This window comes from Plectropomus leopardus, chromosome 7 (genome assembly GCF_008729295.1).
Source record: "Plectropomus leopardus isolate mb chromosome 7, YSFRI_Pleo_2.0, whole genome shotgun sequence".
NCBI classification, from domain to species: Eukaryota; Metazoa; Chordata; class Actinopteri; order Perciformes; family Serranidae; genus Plectropomus; species Plectropomus leopardus.
This window is the reverse complement of record NC_056469.1, coordinates 17,610,432-17,623,877: the sequence shown is the minus strand read 5'-3', so window position 1 is coordinate 17,623,877 and position 13,446 is coordinate 17,610,432. Positions and strand designations below refer to the sequence as shown.

At 39.0% G+C, this 13,446-nt stretch overlaps 1 protein-coding gene across 1 annotated transcript; it reads right to left on the bottom strand.

The window, feature by feature from the left end:
* Positions 1–7,602: 7,602 nt before the first annotated feature.
* si:ch211-254p10.2 (solute carrier family 40 member 1) lies at positions 7,603–12,832 on the bottom strand. The gene is made up of 8 exons (XM_042490742.1): positions 12,730–12,832; positions 12,571–12,638; positions 12,264–12,423; positions 11,860–11,975; positions 11,518–11,644; positions 11,105–11,359; positions 8,978–9,658; positions 7,603–7,862 (listed from the first exon to the last, which is right to left on the bottom strand). The coding sequence occupies exons 1-8, from the start codon at positions 12,830–12,832 to the stop codon at positions 7,603–7,605; spliced, it is 1,770 nt and encodes a 589-aa protein (XP_042346676.1).
* Between the last annotated feature and the right edge of the window lie 614 nt (positions 12,833–13,446).

The following is a 13,446-nucleotide window of genomic DNA, read 5'->3' as shown; positions in this document are numbered from 1 at the left end:
AATTCGAGCTGTCCCCATAATGTTGTATCTTGCGTTCTATGAGCACAAACTGTCTGCTTTTATTAAAGATCACAGACTTGCCAAAGACTTGCTAATTAAATAAAGCTTGTCAGTTGTTTAAAGTAGTTAGAGAAGCACCAGCATGATCCTACGTGTATTGACAAAGGTAAAGCAAGGACATTAATCCTTTCTATGAACACTTTATCTATTAGCGTTATATCTTTTTCCCTTCTGTCAGCAGTGTGATGCTTCACTGGGTCCTTCCAAAGCCATTCAATTGTGCTGCTGCTCCAAAGTGCTGACATAGCAAACTGCAGAATGAGAAAAGGTCCCCATCTTTAGGTGGTGTTTCTCTTTCATATGAGGTTGAGACCCATAATTTCACTATGCTCTTTTGTTCTTTCAAAGTAACTGATGGGGAAGATGCCCATTGCCCTCATATATATGTCTTTAAATGTGGATTTCTGCATAACTTCAGTTAAATTATTACATCCCTCAATGCTTTATTGGCACTTGTTCATTAACGCTGGGGTCTTTATATTCAGAATGCACTGACAAACTTATCATTTGCTGAGGTCTTCATAAAATAAGCAAGTGCTCTTAAAATAATCCTTATTTATGCAAAACTGTTTTTTTTTTTCAGATGGTTAACCCAGCCACTATTATGTCCCTGTCTTTAAGCAGTAGGTCATTCTATACTATTTCACTATGGGAGGGTAACTAAGGAAATTGTTGGCCTTGAATGTCTAAAAACAACCTTGTCTTCCTTCCTGCTCCTTACGAGTGAACGTTCCTCAGTGAGACAAAGCCAGGAGGACAACCCAGCTTTAATGTGCTGCTACCACTGACCCAGTTTCTCAAGTAAATGAATTGCAAAGTGAGAATGCCTAAAGTCAGACTTGTTAGCGAGCTCGCTGTCTTTAACCAGGGACTACCATGACAACCACAGGAGGTACACTGTTACTGTAGGCCTGCGGCACTGCAAAACATGGAGAAAGTGATGAAACTCTGTTAAGCTTGTTACAGTATACCCTTTCCCAAAATAACACTCTGTCAAGTACAGCAATTACACAGCTGCACAATCTGAAAGAACCACAAAACAGAAACAGAAAACATCCCCACATAGTGTATGAATGCTTTCTGTATTTCTGTATTTTCAAGCACAGATCAGAATTACACACAAGAGATATGTGATCCCTGTTGGTGTCCTTTCAGACATGGAGGAGTCAAAGTAAGAGTGACCTAAACAACCATAACAACGGCATACTGCGGGGTTAGAAATCAGCACCATCCACCTGCCGCTTGACGCTTGCTGGCTGGTAGATGTTATAATCCATCAGCCACACTGCCAAATGGACAAAAAAGTTAATTTCCAACCCTGCATACTGTCTCCTTCACATCTGTGTAAGGGCCGAATGTCTGTTTCTTTTGAGGTAGTAAGCCATAACTGAAAAGACACACTGAAAAAAAGCAGGTCCTAACTTTCGGTGAGACTGATATAACAAAGCCTTTACTGAAGTTGGACGAAATTAAGCAAACAAATACAATTAAACAACAAACATATTCACTGATCTTTCCAAAGATGTAATAAAACTATACCCAGTGGCAAGTTTTTTTGGTGGTCAAAAATTGAGAACATAAACTGGAAAAGGACTTGTCTTTACCTTATAAGTATCGTATCTCAAATAATGCAAAAGAAGAATATCTCAAGTTTACATAAAATATACCTTGCTAATTGTCTTATTGCAAAGTTTACAGACATTGACACTTCCCTTTGTCAACATAATATAGAGACTATTTCTCATCTTTATTTTTGAATGTGAAATATCCAAAAGATTTTGGATAGATCTGGGATCTCACTTCTTTTAATCCTCTGACACAGTTTACTCCTTTAACCTCAGAGATATTATTTGTTACTAGGATAAAAAATTAAAAAAATAAATAAATAAAAAGCAGGTGTATTAAAAACACCGTTGTTTTCTGACTTTTCTATGTAAATTCTTCAAGGATTTCTCCATCCAGCTGTAATTTAAAAAAAAAAAAGAAAAGTCCTTTACACTATGAAAAAGTATTTAAATACATTTTCTAAAGCCAATATTGGGACTCTTTTTAATTGCATGATGTGACATATTCTTATTGGCATAATAGGTAGCCTAGGTTGTTTCGGGAGATCTATTATTTTGGTAACATCATGCACCTGAATTGTGCCAACCCCCGACGAAAGGCGAAGAACGCCTGTCACTTCCGGTTACCATTCTGTGTTTGATCAAGAAAGCTAAATTTTGGTAAAAGCGTGAAATATTAAGTTCAGCCCACGGGTTATCGTCTCAAGCACGGATAAATGAGTATTTGAGGAACCGGTACGTGTTTACAAAACTTTGGCAAATCACGAAAAAAACTTTTTTGTTGTCTTTTTGTGAGAGCGTTAGCTTTGCGACTGAAAGCTAGTTCGGTTTATCCACGGTCATGTCTCACAGCAATGTTTGGCTAACGTTAGCATTACGTGGAAAGTTACTGTTAGTCGAGAAGATGTTTTGCTGTGATTCTCTGAGCTATAAATTACCTACGTAGCAGAAATTAGTGGTAGAAATGCCGATAATGTTATGCGAAACTCCTGGACAGCTGACACTGATGAAAAAGCTACCAAGAGGTACACCCCAGCTACAGACACAAACATGCTCTGTTTATGAGATAATATGCCTATACCTAGAAAATACCCCTTTTCTTGCTTTTAATCCTTAAAAATTGTATTTGTATTTGTTTTGTATTCGTGCTTCTACCATACGGTGGGGCCGTTGAGCTGATGCAAAGCCTTGATATTACTTTTAGGATTCAAATTAGGGAAGCCCCATTAGTTAGTTAGTTAGTTCGTTTGTTTTAACCGTTTTAAAACAGTGGAGACTTTACTGGTATAAAAAACCCCAAAACAAATATATAAATATATAAAAATACACACACAGGAGCACAAGGACAGAAAAAGGAAATACCATACAGAACCTGAAAATGTATATATGCTGTATATAAAACGTAGCACACCAAATAACGATAATTCTAATGTTAATTTTTTGTTGTTACTGTCACTTAAATTAACATAATCACCAACTGTTGTATAGGAAATCAGTTTGATCTGAAATATGAAAGAAATAATAATCATAATAATAAGAATAATAAAAATAATACATATATTGCAAATGGGTAATAGGTAGGTGATGATGAGAGAGTTATGAAAAATGAATAGAAGTAAAATAAGTAAATAGATAAATAGCCTGATAGCTGTCATACACACCCTGTTTCAAAAAGATGTCTACATTGCATGGCATCAGTAAATGATGTACGGTAAATTTGGAAAAGGTATGGAATGTGTTATCATAAATATCTAATTGAGAATAGGGTTAAGAAAGTGTCCTTAGTCACAAATATTACCCTGCCAGTCACATCATGCAGAAATAAATTAAAGTTGCTTATTCTGTGATGAATATTTATGTACAAATATGTAGTTTTGACATTGTTTTCATGCCAAGTAATTCTGGCAACACCTTTTCAGATTTTTGTATTTGTCATTGATCATTCCTCTAAAGACTTAGTTAGCATCACTGTGTCCTAAATTGGGAACTTCTGGCTTGTCACCTGAGTTTGACAAAGAGTGCAACACAGAACCCAGATCCCTGCAAAGTTGCACAGGGCAAAAAAGAATTGACTGCTGAACTGTACCAATTCATTTTCAAGATCGATATTCATCACGTCTGCAGTGGTGTGTACTGCTTCCAGTAAAGGAGCCTCCCACTCCAACAACAGTTCTTCCTGGCAAGTTGCCTATACCATCCTACTCATGGCTCCTGTTCATTACCAAGGTAACTAAACACAGCCAGTGATTGCATGAAAGCATTATAACCCTACTTTAGTGTTAGGACTGCAACAGGATAGGGATTAATGATAGTTACAGATGCTGGCAGTTGTTATCATTATCATGAAATGGACTTTAAGGGTGTCAGTAATGTTAATTCCTTTATTATTTTTATATGAGAAGAATTCTTATCATGATAAAAGCAGTACTTGTGACTTGTTGGCATATTGATGTCATACTGTTATGCATGGCAACAGCAACCGTGGCTGAAAGCAAAATTGCCACTAGTTTGGTTAGTATTTGGCAACTGTTTAGATGTGTAATCTGTGGTTGATTTTATTTTGTTCCACTATTTATAATTTGTAATGTATAGTGTATGTATGTAGAATGTCTTTCCGTATTTTGTCATATCATCCAGAAAATTGTTATTGCAAAAATACCCTAAAATATTTTATATCATTTTGGGGTCATATCGCTCACCCCTAATGGAAATAAGATATCATAACATGAGAGGCTTACATTAGCCATACAGACTCAGATGTAGAGTGCTGCTGACACTTCTGGAGGTAGATATTGTAACTTTTGGTTTGCATCGTGGCAGTATTGCACTTACAGGTTCTTGCCTTCTTGCGCGTACTCATGTTTGTTATTAGTGTCCAATGCTACTGGTATATCTAGATACTGAAAATTCAATTACGATAAAGTGACATCATGGTGATGAGAATATCTAGTTTGATGACTGGATTTCCATAGTCTTCAACTGTTTATGCTTTCCCTCTGGTGTTTCCATTATTCTGCCCACCTTCATTGGATGGTGGTCATCATCAGTATCATTATGACTCTTGGATTTCGCTGACAATTTGTTAGAAAATCTGAGGATTAACTCAGGCATACTGGTATGGTAATGACCATTTAATGTGACATTGACCTCTGCTGGCTCCAAAAAGCCATTACATTTACATTATGTCTACTTTCCCTGGATATGGCATATTTATGCCCTCAGCACTTATAGTGTTTTATATTTTATCCTTAAAAGTGTTCCTTTTACAATCTCCCCTATTATTCATTATTTCTGCCAGCAACCATAGTTTTGTGGCTGCTCCATTTTAATTCTGATTGATAATGGATTAAATCCACCTGTGGTCTTATCTCAGATTATATACGCTCTTTGGTAGCTGGACTGCATGTTCAGGGACTATTAAAGAAGGTTGTCAGCAAAATCTCTGACAACCCTTGGGTGCTCAGGGTTGTGGAAGTGTATACATCAAATATGCAGAGTGTGAAACCATGTGGCTGTCTGTTTTATTGGAATGATTCCAGCACTAGCATTAGCTTCTGAAGGTGAATTTGTGACTTTATTCAAGTGTCAGGCTGTGAATAGCGCCATATGGATTCACAAAGTCCTGAATGAAATTTTGCAGCGTCGAGAATTAAAATGACTTAGTAGAAGTTCATCTAATGCAGTAGGTCCCAACCTTTTTACTTACGGGACCCCTTTTCTATCATTGATGTCGGACTAAGTGACTAAGTGTTTTTCACTGGTATTTTGTAGAATATACGATGCATAACAATAACAGCACAGAACAACTGATAAATTGTACAATTAACCCAAAAAGTGAGCAATTACGGCAGAAAGTTTGTGTAAAATGTGCAAATTGGATGAATTTTGCTGAGATTTCAGGTGAATATTGCATCACAGATGAGTTTTCCTGATATTTTTAAAAACTTGGTTGTTTGACTTCACACTTTTTTCATGAAGGATGAGGCTGTTTTGCTGAGAGTGAAGGCTCTGTGACTATAGCTTTTGTTCAGGTCATCACTGTGCCTTTTTTCCAGCTTATATCTTAAATTATAATCTAAACTGTAGAAGTAATAACTTCATTTAGTTTTCTTAAAAGATATTATTCAAATGCTGAGACATAGGCTTTGTGCTTGTGTCCATCTATTATTTTTTCTCAGCAACGGGGTCTTTTTTCAATTGTTACTTATTAAGAGCGGGAAACTGAGGCTGCATACGGCCACCTAAAGAAAAAGCGCTTCACCTGGCGTCTTTTTTCTGAGCGCTCCGCCTTTTTGCGCAGCCTGTCTGAGCACTTGCTGCCCCCCTTTAGCTACTGTCACAACAAATGCTGGGAGATTTCTTTTATAAAGTGCTTCCCATCGCCCACCACTGCTTGTCTGCAGAAGAAAAACTCCATGTGGAGAAAGGCCATTACTGTTTTTGGTTGTTGTTTTTTTTTTTTCAAAAAAGTTTTCTTACTTCATGTTAAAATCAAGAGAGCCTCATGACCCCCTGTTAAGCTTAGGCAACCCCTAGTGGGGGTCAGAACCCCCAGGTTGGGAACCAGTCATTAGTGTAACGTGCAGCACTGTATTGTACATTACATATATTTGTTGATTATTCTGGTCAGAAGACTTGAGGCCAGAGATATTCAGTCCTCTTTATTATCATAATTATCAGTCTGAAAAATAAGGACAACATACAATACAGAAATTTCACAGGAAAATTATACAAATATATTGAGATGTGTTGCTGGTTGTATGACAAAAGGTTAAACTTTGATGTTATTTTCACTGTACATGAAGGAGATATGAAAACATACAGTAGCTGAGAGTAATTCCCAAGTCATATTCCCAACAGTGTTCTTAGTTGAGGTAAGGTAATGTTTAGTTCATCAGAACTACAAAAGAGTAAAGCAAAATGTAATACAACACTGCCAATAGCAGTGATCAACATTTGCTGTCAACATATAGCTATCACTGATTTCAAACATGTCACAAAATGAAGATTGCTTTCCTCTTTGGTTTCTATTAATCTATTAATATCACTCTTTATATGGGAAGGAAAGAAAGTTTGGAAACTATTTTTATTTGTCTAAATACACAAGCAGTTAGAATAAAATAGTTTGTATTAAAGTTTGACTAAAGTACATGACGTGATGTGATATTTTTTAGTTGTTGTAATCTATAAGCCAGGTTTACATGCATAAAAAGAAAGGCAAATGTTTGCTTGATTCATCCACAGAGAAACAAACCAGGGGAAGGAAATACTTTGTCCTTCCACGTCTGTCCATTAAAAGGGGGGGCTGCCTTTCTGATTTTTTTTTCTCTAATCAAACAATCTCACATCAAGTTCCCTTTATGTTCCTTTATGGACATCCTGGAATATTTCCAAGTGGACGGATCAGTAACATCGATGCCACTTGTAGAAGTACTGTGTGTTTGCGTCATCATGTGTCACTGTTAAGTTTTCCTCACAACACCAGTTCTTTACTGAGTGAAGGTTAGAAAAAGCTCTCCATCCATCCACCCTCCCATCCAAAAAGCTATGTAAGTTAACAGGCTTGTTTGATGAAAGTCTTGCAGTAATCCTACAGGGTGTGCAAAGGCATGTGCTGGTGCCTTAGCCGCTACCTTTGTGTCCTGTTGTTTATTAGATTAGGACATTTCCCCTGGAGGTGCCATTGCTGCAGTTATTGTAGCCACCTCAACGTATGTACACGAAGGGAGAGCGTGTCTCCCACTCTATGTCACCTGAGTTCTTGTTTGCTGCTGTGGCACATGGCCCTGCAGGAAGAAAGCAACCGAGGTGGGACAGGCACTTGCTGTGTTGTGCTGAAATGAATGGCGAAGTCAGGAGTGGAGTGTTGCAATAAGATTGCTGTAGGAACAGGAGGGAGACATTCATTTCACAGGTGCAGAGTGGTGTCAGTGCTGGGAAGCATCTCATGCCTGGATGTGTGGGCCATGTCTGCTCCTTATGTGTCGAGGCGGCGTTTTCTCTTGGCTTTGTGTGCATACAGGAAGTACATAGTGTGCCCGGTGGTGATGAATAAGACAGAAATGATAACTAGGATGCCAAAGTGCTGTGGCTGTGGAGCGGAGATCACCATTATGAAGTGAAGCAGATCCATCAGATAATTCATAGAGCTTTGCACCCCGTTTACCACACCTCTCTCTGACTCACAGATGTTCTCCTGCAGGAGCTGGGTCACCGTCAAGTCGAAGGACCAGAGACCTAAAAACACAGATGCCATAGAGGTTAAAAACTGGACCTGAAATAGATATAATGACTGCATTTATTTAGCTCTTAACACAATTATTAAATTAATGGAAATAATTAACAAGAGCCCTTTGTATAGTAAGGATTTATCTTGTGCAGAAAAAGACATTTTATAAGGATCACTTACTAACTAGCATATTTGCCAGGCCTGGAAAAACCATGGAATTGGTCAAAATCATTGAAAGTTTTGGAAAAGTCATGGAACTTTGTTGTGTTTTATGAAATTGTTGCAGTAAACTTCTGTGGATAACCTTCCATGTAATATGACATAACAGGCGATTAATTCTTTGTAGCTGTTGACCAAACATAGTTAACACAGGTTTTGTCTTCTATTTTGAAATTATGTATGAACACGCTTGGCAAGTGGGGCAAGAAAAAAAAACCCAAAACTTTAATCCTCAAAAGTCATAGAAAAGTTTGGAAATTTTGTCCATAAATATTTGTGGCGATCCTGATTTTTGTAGTGCAGTTTGTCATTGCCCAACACAGGTACCAATATATTCATGATAAGCCAACAGAGTGCCACAGGGATGACCCATGACGATCTGTGATGAACAAATCCTATGATACATATTTTATTCAGCAGGATAATTTTCACAAAGTAAAAAGCTCTTGCGTGGCTAAAACAAACTACACTATGTTTGCGTCGCCACAGCTACGAGGCTACAGAGCCACGTTTGACACGGTTGGGCCTGATGACCTTCTGTTGTCTCATTTAGCCACTTGTTAGCAACTGTCTCTGTAAGACATATAAGAGCTTCAAAGTTTGTGAGTGGGGTATTTACTGACATATTTTATGTCGTAGAACAAAATGTGAAAGTCTCTTAAGCTTGTGTTAACCACAGACCTTTTTTAAGACCAATTAGGGAAGCGGAGGTGCTAAAATGCAACATCTTTCTGAGTTTTAGGACTCATTACTGGGGTTCTTTATACTGGCTGGTAGTATCCACCATACCAATGTATGGGCAAAGCTCTACAGTTGACAGTATTCCCATGTATTGTACATGGACTCTATTAATTTTAAATTTTGGAGTCCATTAAAACTAGTCACTTGTGGATGTCCTACTCACCAATGCGTGCTGTGATGACACCCAAGAACAGGAGGATGATGGAGATGTACGATTCTGGCGCTGTGTCAGAGGGCACGTTGTCAAAGAGCACAGTGTTGTTGGTCCAGTGGATGGAGGAGCGGTCGGGTAGCAGCGGCTGATTGCTGCCTCCCCTCAGAGGATAAGTGTGTTTTTGCCTTTGGCTTGCCATACCTCCAAGCTCAGTGGAGGAATTGGAGGTAATGTAGGGCATCAGCAAGCTAAGATCCATAGGGCTGCCAGGGGCAAACACAGAGCACACACAGAGCAGCAAGCAGCCTAGGTGGAGGCAGCTTGAGATGATGCCTGTGTTAACCAGGCCATAGCTCTTCCGTAGTCTAGTGAACATCACAGTGCCCATCAGCCCTGTGATAGCCGATACACCCATCAGCAGACTAAGGAGAGAGCCGCTTATGCCCTGAGTGTAGGCATACCCAGTGGTGATGCAGTCAAAGCCCAGCACAGTGGTGTAGAGGAAAGCCAGGCCCATTCCTGCCAGGAAGACAGGCTGGCGATAGTAGGCCCTCCAGCCGTCCTTGCAGGTGCTTACCAGCCAGCGAAACCTCCGGAAACACAGCGGCAGGTTGGTGATTTCTTTTAGGTGCAGGCTTGTGTTGCAGTTACCTTCGGTCAGAGGTTGAGGTTGTGCAACATTACCTTCGCCTGATGAGAAAAAGGAATCCATCACTTGTGTTCATCAGTTTTAAAGGTCCTATTCGTATTCTGCACCATTTCTGCTCCATCACGTGCACATCATCTGTCAAATACAGACCAGCTACACTTCATGGGCTGCAAATGTAGACCATGTGAACTCTGGCAGTCGGGTGCTGTACATGAACTGAAGATTATGTCTTCAAATAAAGTGTGCTTCTTCAATGAAGCTTTAGAGCTTCATAACTTTTACTTTATTATGCCTTTAGCCCCTTTAATGTGATTACCTGTTATTGTACAGAACGAAATTAATGCATTTACAGCACACATTAAGATCCAATCTGGGGAATGTAAGGTCAAAATTATTAAATGATATTTATTTGTCATTTCTACATATTGCAAAGTGTTCCAAGTTTAGTTTGAACTGGTCTATTTTTCAACCTTTGTTTCCCTTAAGCCATTTAAAAATTTAATGGCACAAATCTCACTATATCAGTGCCCTCTATGACATCTTCCGCCATAGAAGCATAGTTTTCCACATCCAAATTGAATTTAAAAGTTCAAATTTGAGTTGATCGAACTTTTAGAATTGAGTGGTCATAGATGCTGAATAATTTTAATGTATGCTGTAGTGCAATAATAGTGGTTCCAGGTATTGCTTTATCACCTGCAGTTAATAGTACATACTGTGTGTTGTTTCTACATACAGTGTGCCAGGGATCATGATTTTCTGTTAGCGTAGCCCTGGTTCCCTCATCAAAAAGTCAATGGGATCTTCACATTGGGTTTTTTTGATTATTGTAGGATATAAGCTCTGGAGCAAATTAAAGTTTATGATACTTGTGTCCTACACTTGCATGTTTTTCACAATACAACACTTTAATGTTTTGTTTTTTTTTAAGCTAATATTAAGCTATAAATTAACTACACCACAGTTGCATGACTAACGTCATCACTACAACAATACTGTTATTAGCAGCCATCTTTTAGACGCATAAAAGCTTAAAAATTAATGAGTGGGGTATTTATCAACATATTTGATGTTGGAGAACAAAACGTGAAAGTCTGTTAAACTTGTATGGACAAAGACCTTATTTGAGGCATCAAGCCAAAGCCCAAGTGAAAAAAAACTACTGACTTTAAGATGAGGCAACCAGAAGTGCTGAAATTTTAAATGATTGACAGGTTTTAGGTCTCATTGTTGGGTCACTTTGTTAACTACAAGCAAGCATTTTTAATGTATTTTAGCCTAATGCACAGCCCTAAATCTTATTGGTATTACTTTTTTTCATATCTAAAAGGCCACTTAGCATAATATAGGACTTTATGATGGCCTTAATGCACATTTTTGGTAAATCTCATCATATTTACATGTTAAAATCTAGGGATACATAGGGTGCTAGAAATCTTGAAAAAATATTTGCCTTGAACAAACTAACAAATGAAAAAAGTCCATACCTTGTGATATTCTCCTCTCCACCCTCTGCAGATACACCTGATCCTCCTCCACCGCTGGTGGTTTGACTGAGAGAGCAGGAACGATGCGGTACACCCGTGACAAGAAGAAAAACTCCACAATGAGAGAGACGAGGTTCCAGCCCAGGATAAAGCCACAGCCAACTACATTGGAGGCCAGGGTCATGACCTGTCCCACTGCTAGTGGGGCCAGGATGTTAGTCACCTGATCTATCCGCCTCATGGTCGCATTCATTCCTTTTGTTGGGATCAAAGACACAGAGGTTAATGTGCTTCCACTGGAGGACTGTTAGCAAGAGCAGAAAACAGACCAACACCCGAAAATCTCTGTAATTCAAGTGTTTATCCTGCACAACCCGTGCAGGATAAACAAATATGAGAATGAATCCCCTCACCAGCAAGGTGACCTCGGTTGTAGCCCGTGATAACCACAATCCAGTCCCTCTGAATGGCAATGGTCAGTGCTGTGCTTGCAAGGTTTGCCACATCTGCCAGGACGATCACCACCGTATAACAAACCACCTTGTGTGAGTTTTGCGATGCAACATGTTACTATGACAGCACAGAGTAGCCACAAGCTCAGAAGCAGAGACAACAGGGACACAGGACAGAGGGAACAACAACAGCAGCAATAACTCCTCCGTGTAATAATCATGGTGAGTATTCTGTTTGCAGATCAACATGTTATCACGTTGTGAAATGTAATTAGTCAAATATGCATGTTTGAGTCTACTCACAGTAAGCCATCCATCCCAGATCTGTTCAATCCTTTGCTTATAGGAGAACACCAACATGAGCACAATGCTACACACTGTCACTGAGATGTTCTGAATGAAAAGAGATGCATGTGCAACTAGAAGAGGGGACAAAAAAACTGTTTTAGAGTATCGCAACATAGATGATATATTCTGTATTCTGTAGAAACTGAATGCTAGCCTTGACAGATGTGAGCCGTGTGCCTCAAGTCCTGCTGGTGTTAAGTCAAGCTATCAAATCAGGCACTGATTTACACTTGAGACATGGGGTGAAATGTAATTCAACACCCGATGAGACACAAAACCACCAGACTTCTGGGCCCGTGATTTAGATATACTGATCTGTATCACTGTTCTATGATAGCAGGTTTGAAATTGTTGCATACCTTTATTCCTGGGATTGCGATCAACCCAGTCTCCAATCAAAGCCCCTAGCAGGAGCACTGACCCAGCCACTACCAACCCAAACACCGCAGTCAACAGCAGGTTACGGCCGTACAGCTCTATCAGGAACACAGAAATTGCAAAGTGCCACATGCGGTCGCCCTGTTTAAAACAACATAAAAGGGCATCATTATTTTTTGCAAGGCGCTGTGACACAGTTTACACAGTGAAGATTACCTTGCAGTTATTTAAATGTGAATGTCTTATCTATTTCTCCAGGAATCTGTTTCTTCACGAAATGATTCTTACCCACATTGACAACGCTCCACTGACATAGATGAGAAACTTGGGACCCTTGAGGTAGATAAGAGCTGAACCTTCACGAGGAGATGCATGAAAATTGAATAAGCACACGTTTTATATGTTACAAATTTGCACAAATCCAGCTGGATTTAAAGCTGAGTTCACCTGGTATACTCCTAGCTTTGTTAGCTCTGGCATCCCTGATGTCATCGGACTCAAACTCAACCACAACCCCGCCACACTGGGAGGCATCTGCTCGCTGGGACATTGCCTAGTATAGGATCACAGGTCAAAAAGCTGTTGAACTTGTCGCACTCTTGTCCCATTGTTGATAGTACGGTGTTTGATAACTGTAGGTCACAGCATCACTTGGAGGCTTTGAAACACACCACTTTACTGTTGATGGCTACAACGTCTAGGATTACTGGTTATTTACTTATTTACGTAATTGAAAGCAATTCTATAAACAGCACCAAAAATCAACATGTGTCTGTATTGTAGTCACTAATTAAATATACACTTTACTTTTACTAACAACAACTTTATGCAACAAAAGTTGAAACACAATGTCCTTTTAAACTAAGTAACCAGTTGTGACCTCTTAGGCGTGTTTGCAACGGTATTATCATCATTAAGTACATCTAATGTCCTTCACATCACTCATTTCATTTTTTTTTTCAAACATACAAGAGACAAAAATAATGGCTGCAATGGATCAACAAGTGCAATTTTTGAATCAGAATTTTAAAAAACCTGGAAAAATAATGACAAACAGTAAGATTTCACAGTAGCAATAGCATTAGCATCACACCTTGCATAGCTGTATAAATGCAGTCTTAAACTGAAAAAAATGAAAGCGCTCATAAGTGAAAGCAGGTTCAG